Source organism: Primulina tabacum, chromosome 8, assembly GCF_025594145.1.
Source record: "Primulina tabacum isolate GXHZ01 chromosome 8, ASM2559414v2, whole genome shotgun sequence".
Lineage (NCBI taxonomy): Eukaryota > Viridiplantae > Streptophyta > Magnoliopsida > Lamiales > Gesneriaceae > Primulina > Primulina tabacum.
In genome coordinates this window covers 1589998-1603798 of record NC_134557.1, presented here as the reverse complement: position 1 = coordinate 1603798, position 13801 = coordinate 1589998, and the positions used below count along the sequence as shown (strand labels likewise).

General features: G+C 35.9%; 1 protein-coding gene across 3 annotated transcripts; it reads left to right on the top strand.

The window, feature by feature from the left end:
* The first annotated feature begins 1246 nt into the window (after positions 1–1246).
* On the top strand, positions 1247–13318 carry LOC142552769 (uncharacterized). 3 transcript variants are annotated; one of them, XM_075662580.1, is made up of 17 exons: positions 1247–1403; positions 3340–3713; positions 4748–5460; positions 6320–7321; positions 7970–8080; positions 8180–8251; positions 8477–8557; positions 8696–8730; positions 8856–8943; positions 9017–9169; positions 9673–9870; positions 10199–10278; positions 10365–10437; positions 10523–10624; positions 11115–11220; positions 11564–11651; positions 12642–13318. In XM_075662580.1, the coding sequence occupies exons 2-17, from the start codon at positions 3629–3631 to the stop codon at positions 12820–12822; spliced, it is 3168 nt and encodes a 1055-aa protein (XP_075518695.1). In that variant the 5' UTR covers positions 1247–1403; positions 3340–3628; the 3' UTR covers positions 12823–13318. The 3 variants fall into 3 exon arrangements, with proteins under 3 accessions (XP_075518695.1, XP_075518696.1, XP_075518697.1); XM_075662581.1 differs by lacking the exon at positions 3340–3713 and having other exon boundaries at positions 1248–1403; XM_075662582.1 differs by lacking the exon at positions 3340–3713 and having other exon boundaries at positions 1248–1403; positions 4745–5460.
* Positions 13319–13801: the final 483 nt, after the last annotated feature.

Here is a 13801-nt window from a genome sequence, read left to right as displayed (position 1 = left end):
TCCAATTTCAAAAACGAATTAGTCAAAATGCTGAACAAAATATTAGGCAACAAAATACTCCAAAATATATCCTTCCATAAGATCTCTTCCCATGCACGGGCGCCTGAAAAACCTTCTGGCCATGCAGAGAAGAGATCACGGGCCTTGAAGATCATCCATGTAGGAGGGCTGACGGAACGCTACTACATGGCTGTTCCTGCAGCAAGGATCTTGGACAAGTACCCTAAGTTCATTCTTGCTCGGCCCGAGATATTCCGTCGGCCGTGGGACTCCATCGTCGGCCCCGACGAGATCCTCGTCCCGGGCCAGAGATATTATGTCGTCCCAACGCAGACGGTGAAGAAACTCAGACGTCGGATCAAGAAATCATCCGATGATGATAGTTATTCTTACAGTGTAAGTAAATCCAGCATTAAAGCGAAATCCGGGACGAAAGACAAGGCCAAAGATCGTCATGTCAGGTTTCTTGACGTCGATAACAAGAAGAAGGGATCAGGTTCAAGTAGGACCGGGAATCTGGTTCCTTATGATCAAAAGAAGGGGAATAGTCATATAATAAAGGAAAAGGGTGTGAGAGAGAAAAGGATCAGGAGGGACCGATTTGAGAATTCATGGGAGCCATCACTTAATGCCATTGACGAATGAGTATTGAGGGCCGCCTTCGGATTGCATGCAGTGAATCTGATCTTATTGATGTTACTTTTTAAAATTTTTGGAAATAGTGATTGTTATAACCATATTTTTTCTGGTTAATATCGTAGAGCAATAATAAAAGTCGTGATGGATCATATAAGATTGGGTTTTCAGGAATAACGATGCACTTATTATAAATTTTGTTTTACTTTGCAATTTTTTTCCCTATCTAATTTATTTTAGCCACCGTTGGGTTGGATAAACAATATCACGCCTCATTTTTATTTGAAGAAAGTATGACAATTTTTTTTATGTGCTCTATTCAGACGGCGAACTTAGGTCATCTATATCTAAACTATTCACCCTTGTTTTCGAAAGAATCTATTTTCTAAAAAGTCCAAGTATAACTAGAAAAAGCAAGCCCATTTTCATCCTAGGGCAAGTAAGGAAAAATGGTCCGGTGATGAGAAACATCCTACGGCAGGGGTCATAGACGACGAGTGCTAGGCGTGCTTCATAAACATGGACCACTCATAAAGGCTTAGATATTGACCCATATATACATAAATGTCATTCACAAGTTAAAGAGGAATTACAACAGTATGCCAATATATTGTTTTCAGTACTCAAGCAAAATTTGCCTGCAGTGGCGCGCATTGCTGGAACCCCAATGCAAGGGTGATTTGTTGCTATGGATCAGCAGTGGGGCAGTATCGAAGTTTCCGTGTACTAATTATTAAATGGCAACCATAGTCTACGCTGCATTTGAAGTAACTTTCCATATACGGAAGCATCTGTAAATGACACCAGTTTATCTTTACATATATATGGTCAAGTGATGTGAGTTTCTCTTTACATATATATGGTCAAGTGATGTGAGTTTCATGTAATCAACTACATATCTGACAAAATTCAACCGATGCACATCTGAACATCTATGAGGCATCCACAGACCACACGACGCAACAAAGAGACAAACCGCGGAAAAAACTTAAGCATAGGTAACGAGGGTCCGTGCTCTAAGGCACAAAAAATCAAAAGTATACATAAGTAGAAAATGTTCATGAATTAATTAGAGCATTTAGATTTTAGGTTCCACAATCAAAATGAACTATAGGTAAATCTGACACCTTAAAACCCATTTTGAATGAAACATAAGAGTTCAACTTCACCTAGTTTCAGTTCAATATATATGCCCTTGAGGACCCAACCTTAAAAGAAATGAGGGATAAAGAACAGGACAACCGCTTCTCTTGTGTTACAATTCAGATATCTTTTGAACCCACGTTAAACTTGGCAATGAAAAAGCCTATGGTATCGAGTGAAGAAGATGGATCAAATCTCTGGACAAGATCTTCTTCACCAGGCTTTAACCATTCCCTGAAAAATATAATATAAATTACAAAATTAAACGAGTGAGGGCGACCGCCGGACTGTACTCAAAGGACACGAAGTTGATTAGAATGTTAACACAAAAATGCTTTACATAACCAAATTGAATAATGCAGTCATAAATTAATTAGTAACGATTCGAACACACTTATGATATCTCAGAGTAGGTTTACAGTAATCCCCAAGAATTGGAATCTTCCACTTCTACTCTAGTCCATTGAGGTAACGGTGGCTGCAGGAAATGCCTGTTTGTTTAACACTATAAAGTGGCCAACACGCAAACGTTCTCACCTCAGTTCAGTGCTAACGTACGTACTTACTTTGATCATGCCGTCTTGATGGAGATTCATTAGCAATAAACTATATGAAACAATCTTCTACTTACGGCAAGGATTAGTTTTTTAGGTCGAATTTTGTAATTGATATTAGTGGAATCGTACTGACTTTAATCATACCGTCTTGATCGGGGATTCATTAGCAGTAAAATTATATGAAGTAACCTTTGGATTCTACAAGGAATGATCAAAGATATGTAATATATCAATCTTGGATGTTGTTATTGATATCGTTTGTTGGCTTTGCACACAAAATTCAGAAGCTCTTCTAAACTCCACCTTTCTATCTTATTGACAACTTATTGATATAATCTATAATTTATCTAAACTTGTGTAGCAGAAAAGCGAAATCTTGATATATATGGTGACTGCAATAATTTCAACAAAAACTAAAATTATCAAGATAAAAGAAATGAATGTGTTTGGGAATTGGGAGATATCGAACGTCGTTATATACTACGATATGCTAGTTTTTATTTTAAAACAAAAAATTTGTAGCTCAACAAAATTTTTATTTATTTATATCAAAACGTCTCAAACTTAAAATTCTGAATATATAATAAACATTTGCACATATAGTATATGTGTTTCGAGACTTCTAGTAAAGGTAAATAATATAAACTAGCATATGCATATAGTAGGATATACGACGCGTGTTTTTCTTAAAAAATATATAATGAAGTATTTTAAAAAAATTAAAACGAAAGTTATTAATTTAAAATTGAAATGATGAGGTAAAAATAAAATGTAAAAATAATATTGTATACATAATTAGACGATGATTGAATATGTTTTGGACGTTAATAATGTTATAGATGAAATAGAAATTTCGAGTAATTTGGGTCGACTAATGAATTATGGAGGGGCTCAAAGGAAATTTCTTCACAATCAAAATTTGTTTTTCCCCCCACCCGCTTGGGTTTTCAAAATGCGAATAAAACCCTAGCTCAAAAATCGAAACCAAACGAATCGATCACAGGGGATGGACTCCAAAGAAGCAGCTACCGCCGAGGGATACCGCCACATTGCCACGACGGATAATTCTGGCGGAAGCTCCACCACAATGGCTCTGCAGAAGAAGAGGGCACGGAGAGTCAGTTTTGCAGAGATGACCTCCGTTCACTTATTCGATCGAGATGAAGAAGATAACGAAACTCCTCTGGCTAAAGCTGCGAAAATAGGCAGGTTTTCGGCTAATTGAACTGGATTTTGGACTGGAATTGGAGAAATCTAAGGAAATTGATGGCGAGTATATTGATGCTGAAGAAATGGCAATGCCAATATCATTTTTGCGACCGTTGGGGTCACCTTCGCCTGGAGGGAGCACCATTGGTTCTGCCTCGTCCAATGATGGCAAGTTTCAACTTCCATGTTGACAAGGACGTGAAATTCTTATCTACAATTAGGCTACTTGCACGTATTTTGTTAGACGATTTAGCCAGCTACACATAGGACGGGAGCCATTTATTAATGGGCATTTCCTCATTTCTAATGGTTATATTCAGACAAAAAATTTAGCAATACGCTAGAAAACAGACAGTTTTTAAGGTTGAGTCTGTTTGAATTTACTTTCTAAATCTTGTATTTGCATCAGAGTTGAAAAAGGATGCTTTCTTTAGCTGAAGAAATCACTTTTACCGTTCCAAATGTTGGTGCACTTGTCACTCCTGTACCCTTGGAAGACTTCGGTTTGTGTCATTTGTTGGGCTTTTTAGTCATTGTACCCTGATCTTGGCAGTTACTGTCTGGATAACAATGATGTGCAAGTAGAACAATGTATAAATATCATATTAAGGATTTCTGGCTCATTATGTACTTGGCCTGAGTCTATGCTGCTTCATTGGTAGAAAACATGTTACGCCGATATTTTTATGTATATCCTCTTGTTTTTACTAGGCATGCACAGATTTTGCAGTTAGTTTCCCATATTTGAATTGGTAAAAGTTTTAGATGTTGAAATGCCAAACATGCATCAAGGCATCAAGGTTTTGTGCACAAGCAAGGTTGTCAAAGTGAAGCACATACTTACATACTTTTCAGCATATATTGACCGTGATAATAGGAAATCTCTAGAAATAAACCAAATTGACAAAAGAACGAGGATATTTGTTAGGATTTACTTTCCTTTTCCTGTCTAGTGTTATCTCTAAAGATATTGCATACTGCATCGTGAATGACGTTACAATACAAATTTTTCAGTAGCAGTGCGGCATGGGTAAAAATATTTAAGGCTATAAGATGTTAGTTTTGTTATATGCATGGTTGCATGAGCTAGCATTATGACTATATAGTCATTACCAGTATTCACCCTTTTTTTCCAACTTTCATCATTGTTCACCACTTCTCAAAAAATAAATAGCTTATGTTTTTAACTTTGATTGCAGCAGAAGATTTCTTTGGCCCTGTATCTGCCAGTTTTATAAGGCCTAGACGGTTGTCTGATTCTGCCGCTTCAGATGATATTCATGATGTTACAATGGATTCAACTGCTTTTTCCATGCATTTCCGTAGCCTTGCTAGGTCAAAGTCAGGAGGAGAATTAAAAAACCCGACAGTAGGCCAATTGCATTTTGAGGATAAAACGACTATGGATGCAAATGTAGGAAGCTCCATGGTATTCTATCCATTAAAAAAGCTAAGGAACAAATCTTCTTCACCGGTATCAAAATTAAGCGGTAGTCACAATTCCAATGATATGAGCCTAGTAGTAGAAAATCTCAACCGACATTACTATGAGAAACTATCACCAGGATTGGACGCACTTCTGGCAGAAAGTAAGAAAATTTTGCTTTCTGTAACTGCACCTGATGATGTAACCGCTTCAAAGTCACCTAAAAGTGCTGAAACTGAGTCTTTATTATCACTCAATCGTGGGGATAACACTGTGAGCTTGAGCAATTGTGCAAGGAAAGAGCAAGGTGTGACCTATTCTCATGATAAGCCAAATGGGGATGTAGCTGATGTTAGCAGCAAATTGGATGAGGCAGATGGCATTCTTGGAAACTTTTCTCCTAAAAACCTCTCGCCCAATGCATTTGATGTTACGGCTCATTGCTTATCTGAGTATAGACCATATTCATCACCGTATCTATTGAGTAAAGTAATGATTTTTTCCCATGGCACCGTTTAACCTATGTTTCTCTCAAATATATTCTACCGTGTTCAACAACTTCTCTGGCTGCAAGTGTTCACTTTTCTTGTTTCTTGCATCGCTTTATTGTTCATCTATGTTTCATGTTTTATCTCTTTCTTTATCTTGGAGGTTTACACTTGAGATAAGTTTGAAATATTTGACATTCTCTTTATCCTAGAAATTGATGTATAATAGTGGTTTATATCCTATTTGAATCTCATAGGACTTATCCATCCAAGAAAATCATATTTATTATCAAGATTATTCTCATGTGGTACATTGTGCATATAGAATTGGGGGCGGGTAAATTAATTGGTGTACGTTTATCATTGTATATCTTTTGGTATGCTCATAGGTGGCCAATCCATTGCCTTTTCACATTTCTTCAAACCATATCGACATTTGTGTTATCTAGTGTTCTACAAATATCTCTTATAGTTTAAGAAGGCCTTGTTTTCCTCTCATATATCATTTCATATGCCTTTTGATATATTTAAACTTTATGAAATTTTCTGAAACTGTAGCTATTATCTCTTCTGCTTGAGAAAATGAATTTACCTGAGGCTTGATATTTTATCAAAACTTTCAACTCTATTTCTGATTTTTTCATCTAAAACTTGGGGAGTCATACCCACGAAATAAAATTTTAAGTTCCATAAATTTTTTGCATTGATTGTTTCTTGTATCAGTATAAGGATTCTATATCTATGAATACTTTCAAAAGTTGTGAGTAGTTTGATTGGATTATTATGCTAATATAGCATGCAAATGTTTTTTGTGTTTTTATGTATATTTACCTGTATTGGTTCTCATTTGGTTTCCACAGAATGCGTATGAAGCCCCATTGACACTGTCTAAATCTTTTGTCAAACAGCAAATGCTTCTAACAGCTGGTACTCCATGTAAAGATCTGGAAATGGCGAGTTCTTTGCAAGAAAAACCAGATTCCTTTCTGAAAATTGAAAGCATAGGACATCAGGATACCGATACTCCCATTCAACGAAGCATCTCCGAGCTGGAATCAATGGAGAAATCTTCCTTTTGTTCTGCCTTCAGTGCCAGAGTGGATAATACCATGATCAAGACCTTGGAGTTGGAATTTGTAAAATCCCCTCTTGATAGCGTTTCGTACAAAAATTGCAATATTTTTAAAAATGGTCTCATGAAAGATATTGTGATTCAAGAGAAACTCACAAATGTTTGTCAAAGTAAAGAATTGAAAAATTCCTCATGCTTGGTTAATGACTCGGTAGAGATTTTGAAACATGTTGGTGGTGAAAATCATTTGGAAGAACATTTGGGCTATATAGCTAATGTGAAATCCCCAACTAGCTTGAGTGCCAGAAAGCTTTCTTCAGTGTTAAAATATGGATTCCATCAATTTAATCAATCTAAAGATTTATTGCTTCAGAATCAGCTCAAGCAATTTATGGATTTTGACAAAGATCAAGGTGTTGCTCCAGAGGAAAATCTTGCTGATCCAAGCCTGTCAACAAAAACTGGTAATGTAGATATCGAAGCCTTGGGAATGAAGACATCGTCAAACTTGCCTACTTCTGAAGTCAACCACTTCAAACAATTGATTGTGCTGGAAGCAACAGATGGTAGAGACATTGACATTACTAACAAGGAGAATTTTGGGAGCACTGATAACTTCACTATTCTTGGCAAAGGCAACAAATCTCGAGTCATGCATCCTAAGATTCTAGACAGAGGTATAAAAAATAGCACAAACACCTCCAGGTTCACAAATAACCTTGCTGGTGAAGAATTCAGAGCTATTTCAGGTGGCATTTGTTCTTCATCGCCTAGTGAGAACTTAAATGAGGCAAATTTGCAGAGGTTAGATGTTTTCGTATTTTCTTCAGACGTAGTGGTTGATTTGTGCCTAGTATTTATTTTGTATTCCATAAAGCTTGATTTTTAATTTTTTTTAAGTAGAGGCTTGATTGATTTACACCATATATAAAATCCTATGACGTGTTTGCATTGATTGATTTGAAATGTTTTGGTCAAAACATTTTCATTTTTTAAATCATTTGCATTTGTTTAGATAACTATGGATTCTTTGGATTTTTAAATTCCTTCAATACCATTTTAAGCTTGTTTTTTAGTTATTATTTTAAATTCCCCTTTATCGAAATAATTTGAAATTCTTTTTTAAATCCTTTCATTAAATCCAAATCTTCCAAAAAACCATAACCCGAGGACCTCGTCTACCAGTCAAATTTGTCTTGGTGCCCTTTTCTATCACTTGGATTGTATTTTTATTCGTCAGGCTGAATAATGAATATTATTCAATGTTATTATCAAATAGAACCATTAGAAGCCTAAAAAGAAACTTTAAACCACCATATAGCATATTGCATCCTAAATCCATTTTGGCGAACATTAGATTGGAAAAGTTTTCCGAGCACGATAGACATTAAAAAAATTTCACGGGAGACATCATAAAAGTGGAATGATTATAATGCAGATAAGCCTCAATAGTCAGAGAGGCCAGAGCAGTGATCTAGAAACACTGGTGTGTCCTAACGATGTTGACATGAAAACAACGATAAGCCAAGAAAGGAGGCATTGGACTAGTGTATGTACGCTACGTTTGTTATTTCTTTGTTATACAACTTTTTAAGTAGTCTTGGCGGTCTAATATTTTCCTTCTTATGAGCTGAATTTTTAACCACAGATATTTTCAAAATTCTCTGAGGATACTAAACATTTGCTTTTTGGATCAGATTATGAGTTTAATTTCAAGATGGTATGCCTCTTTGTTTCACTTTTCATATAACTGGTCAAAACCGGGGAATCTTTCTTCTGTCTGTATCCGCTATGAAATAATGACATATGCTTCAATATAAGACTTTTGAGGGCTGGGATAGAAGTTTAATTGGTTTATTTTTCGCCCATTTGCCATCACACCTTCTTCCTAGTTGTTAACTCTATTTTTATTTTCTTCTTTCGTTTTTTTCTGGTTAAATGGCAGTTTGATGTGCATGGAGATTTGTTGGTTCACCTGCAAAAGTCAAAGTTATATGAGATGCTCTCCATTGGTGCCGCTGCCAAGGTCTTATACCAATAATATAAAAAACGACACATGATTGTAACTACAAAATATTTCCCTCTTTATATATGTGTATGCGTGTGTATTTGGACAATAATTCCTCACCGACAGCTCACCGAATTCCTCTATTTTCTTCTTCAGAGTACATCTGCTCCCCATGACCTCCAGATTGAGAGGTAAGTTTTATTTTGTCATTATGTTGCTAGAAAAAAGGAGGTCTTGTTTCTTCTGCTTAGTGATCTTTTTCTCTTTTCTGATATGCCTCTGAAAATATATGGTGGTTAAATTGTTGCTGATGCAGAATAGCTGAAACAAATATAATGTTATTGCAAATTGTACTAGAGAAGGCAAAATTACAGCTGAACAATTTAAAGAGGGAAACACTGTTGGTATGGTCGTATTTGTCTCGGTTTATTATATGCCTTACTAATTGCTGCTAATCAATTGGCATTTTGCATGCAGAAAAAGTTACAACTGTTAAGTTCTAGAATTCAGGAGTCACAATTAATAAGAACAGATATTTCCTCATGTTCGATGGAGATATCCACCTCTGATATCCATGTTCATGCCGTTGGCTACCGGTCAGTTTCTGCATATCCGAATGAAGGGAATGAGGTAATGAGTCTCATTTAATATGCATTTGTCTGTCGAATGTTGCTTCTCTACTCCAATTTAGTGGGTGAATGCTGTTGATGGTTTCATTAAAGCATCTGCCATTCTTCTGTATTTACATGTACGGTCTTTCAGTTGGTTTCTAACATCCATAGTAGTAAGTATTTATTGCGAGACACTAAGTTCTTTGCAGCTAAACAATTTACCCTCTCCAGTTGTCCTAGACATCGCCAGTGCTTATAACAACCATTCGCTATCGACAATAGCTTTACCCAGTATCTCATGCTTAAACCTGAGTTGTTTCCACGTACTTGTGGCAATTGTAGGAAAACTCAGAATCTACATACTGAGTTTTCATTCTTAAGGTGTTACCCATATGCCTGTCTGTTTATGTTCCTGATCTCTTGCTTTTATACTATGCTTTATAATTATACACCACATGTCATGTTAAGCTACCTATAAATTTTGGTAGCTCATATTCTAACTAATGCTTGTGGTTTGTTTAGCGCCGGGTTTGCCACGAAAAATTGGCTGCAATGAGGAGTGTCTTAGAAGCTTCAGAGAGAAAAATTTCAAACTTCAACCGAAATTTCCGTGCATTTTGCAAGATTAAAACTGAACCAGGATGTGGTGACACCATTGCTTTAGTTAATGAACATTTTATGAAAAGGGCTTATCGCAGGTTCGCTCGTCGAGATATGCAGGTGGGCACTCTTGCACCGTGAACTTTTTCTGTTAATAGTAGCTTCAATTTGATCTTAATTACAACTGTCCCATGCCAATATTCTTCTTCTAACATGGTAGCGGGGTGTAATGGTGACTTTGGGGTCTTAGAGACATAATTGTTTGGGAGACTGCAATCCTAACATAGAGTAGACTTTCTCGCAAGAACTTGATAGCTGGCATTTAGAATATTATGCCAATTATGTGATTGACATCCCTCGTCTTGAAAGAAAAATAAAGAAAAAGACATTATGCTAATAATTACTGCTTCCTGCTGTTGCTTACAGATCTTGTTTGTCCTTTTTCCAGATGTGGGTGGTCCATAGTGTGGACAGCATGAACTATCGGCACGATATTGTCCTCGACTACCTTGGCCTTGTTGTCCAGAGGTTTCTACGAATTCTTTTTTGCATATGTGCCTTTTATTCGCTTTTTTTTACACTCTTGGCATAAATTTTTATATCTGATGTTACAGGATAAAAGTAGTTGTTGGTCCCACAGCAAGCACATCATTTTCATTTGAAGCCAATGATACTTACTTGATGAAGGTGAAACTGGTTTTACTTTTACTTTAACAGGACTTTCTTTGACTTGTATTTCTGTGCCTTAACATGAATGTCTTTCTGCTTTTAGAATTTTCCAAACATGGATGCTTACACGGCAGTTAAATTTGTGCTTAATGCCGAGATCAAGTGCAAATATGCTGGTTCTAAAACTCTGGTTCGAGAAATACAAGTAAGTGACATTATGCATATTAACATCTTGAAAAAAATCATACAATGCCATTTTTGCATATGAAAACTCAAGATGAAATAACTAAGAAGGGGAAACCAAATCCAAAGTCTATGCTACCGATGTATTGCCTTAAAGATATAATAATTGTTATCATAACTTAAAACCTGACTCATGCTGTTTAATTGTGTGAATTTGAATTTTAAATTGGCGTAAACTTAAATCTTCGAAATAAATATCCGAATGATTATTCTTCACAAAGATTGTTGTGCTTGATAGGATCCTGAAGTGCTAGACTTTCTAAAATATCAACCTGAATTCCTCCGAACCTGGTCTTCCTCGTCGCTTCTCAGTTAGGTTATCCATCAGTATATTGGAAATTCATTCCTTCATTATTTGTTGAGAATGCATGCAACATATCAGCACCCAGAGACTTGAAGTTTTCCCTGAGATAATTCATCTCATTTACATTCTTGCGCTGCTAATTGAGCAGGTGACTAGTTCACTTATTGGTACCTTGCTGGATGTGTTTGAGGAGGTACATCTAGCACAAATCGAGTTCCAGAATTTGACGGAGTCAAGTTTTTGCTCACCATCTGGTATGTTTCCTTTTGCATGCTATCTGTTCAGATATGGCTTATAATGTAATTGATTCTAGACTTTTATTTGTGACATTTGTTGGCTTGCGATAGGAAATATGCTACATGGAAGTTGACATGGAAATATAAGCCTTTTGCTTTGACTTGTCAAATAAATTTTGTGTTTTGTTTTTGTGATTTTGACGGAAGTTCCCTGAGTCTATTGTTTTAATTGATGCCTGAAATGATTAAGAATGCGTCATAAACAATTGATTTTTCTTCCTCTTAATCTGTTCGGTAGATGAAGTTGAATTATGATCCCTTTGTGCCTCATAATGAACGTGCATGCAAATTTTGAATGCAGTTGAACAGCTTGTTCTGAAGCTTTATTTCTATAGTTTCATTGCCGAGAGGAAAGTGATCCTGGAGCTTGACATGTCTTGCTTGAAAAGGTTCGTGGCTGATGGTGTAAGCAATAACAGCAGTCATATTTCATTATATAAAATGTTTAGTTGGATTTTGATGCTATGAACAAGGGTAAAATGCTTGATCTTGGTCAGGTGGCCTTATTTCTTATTCTTTTGAAAGTTAATCTAGAAAGTAGGTATTCGGCTTGGGAATTTGTATGCTATACTGTCGGCGGTCCTACTATTGAGAAAGAATAGAATACGTTGGTGGAAGAGCAGAACTTGTGCAAATCTCCAACTCATAGCCTTGAGGACAAGGCTATTCTTCGGAGGGCGGTATTGTCTAGGACCAAATTATTATTGGGCCTAGATATAAACAGGCCTTGGAGTCACAAGCCTTAGAAATGTCTAGAAATAGAGAAGTGAATAAAAATGTGAAGGGAAAAAATTATTATGCATTCTGTTATTTACTTTCCTAGAGTGTGGTTACTAGCTTTGTTTGGGGTAAAGAAAGAGATTGTATCTCTTTGTACAAAGGATTTCAGATTTCCTCTGGGCCATTTTCTTTTTATGCAATCCTACTTCAGTTTTCTTTCTTCCTATCCTTTGTGCCTGCGTTGATAAATGGGTATGAATTTGAGGTGCAACAAGTTTTTACTATTTCTATCTACTACTCTCAACAGAGGCTTTTATGGATTGAGATTGAAACGCTCTCAAACCATCTTAAACTCACAACCTTCATTTATCATCAATCAATTTCAATTTTGTCTATTTTTTTCATTTCGACTATCGATGCGTACCCCTGCATCCATTTAACACTCATAAAGTACCGCCACACCGAGCTTCATTTTCAATTTTAAGTGACTGCTCAGAGCTTGAGACTGAAATCCGACACTAAACCTATCATTAAAGAAGCATTCATTGCATTATCTTTAGTGTTACATTTTGTCTAGCGGTACTTCAGATGAACTTATTTTACATGACTACCTATACTGTCCTCGAGTTAAAAACTGAGTTGGTTTTGTGACACTGCAGGGGAATCTATCCTACGGACATTCTTCCATGTCAAATTGCGTTGTCCCCTGATGTGCATAAATGTTTGTTGTCAGAATCAATCTTAGATGATATTAAAGATGCATTCAAGAGTCTTAAAACAGGGTACACGAGGATTTTACGGCTCTGCAGTTGTGTGTCACAGGTGGTTCAAGCTGCTTGAAGTGCATAAAATCACGAGGAGAAATGAATGTCTGATTGAGAGGTATGTAATCCAATTTGGGTCAAAGTTTCATTACATTTGTCAGTATCGGCGAGGAAAAGCTTGCTACAAAGTGGAAAAGACCGTTTCAAAGTGAAAAGTGAATTTTTCTATCGCAAGGAGAAAAATTCTAGAATGTAGTGGCAAAAGAATTGTGAGCTTGCTGCATTTGCATGGTTTTCCACGACATTTTGTTGTGTTATGTGTCATAGAATGTTGGTTCAGCCAAACGCTGGAAAACCTCCAACTTTGTCCCATAAGTTTCAAAGAAGTGTATTATATTTATTTACAATTCGTTCCAATATTTGTTTCGGAATCGATAGGATACATAAGAATCCCAACAAAGTATGTGCCACAATCGAGGCACTAAAGAACTCGAATTGTTGAGACAGTAGGGTTTTCATTTAAACTAGCACTTTAGATTTCAGATTACATGGTGTATTTGTAGGATAGTAGGTGAACTGAAGATTCATTTGGAACTATCTTAGTTAGGAAAAATAAAAAGATTTTACTGTTAAGAGAAAATAGAGTGAAGATTATTTTTGGAAAAGCGGAAAAAATCTTACTACTAAATGTCTTTTACTTGGTACATAACTAGCGTTTCAACCCTTATGCTATGAAGGTTTTTTTGTAGGGTTTTAAGCATTGAAATTTATTTGGGATAATGTCAGTAATTTTTCGAAGGAAAGGTAATACTTGATATTGCATGTCGGGTATTTTGGAGAAGTATAGTTGTCGGGTATTTTGGAGAATATAGTTTTTAAATATATTTTGAAAAAATGTGTTGAGAATATGTTGGTTTTATTTTTAACTTCGCTCTTTTTCACGATTAATGTTTATATTGGATTAGTTTCTAAAAATTTTAAGTATATTTTATTAAATTTAAAAATACTTTAATAATTACATTTTTGGTGGGGTATTAGAAATTTTGAATGATACT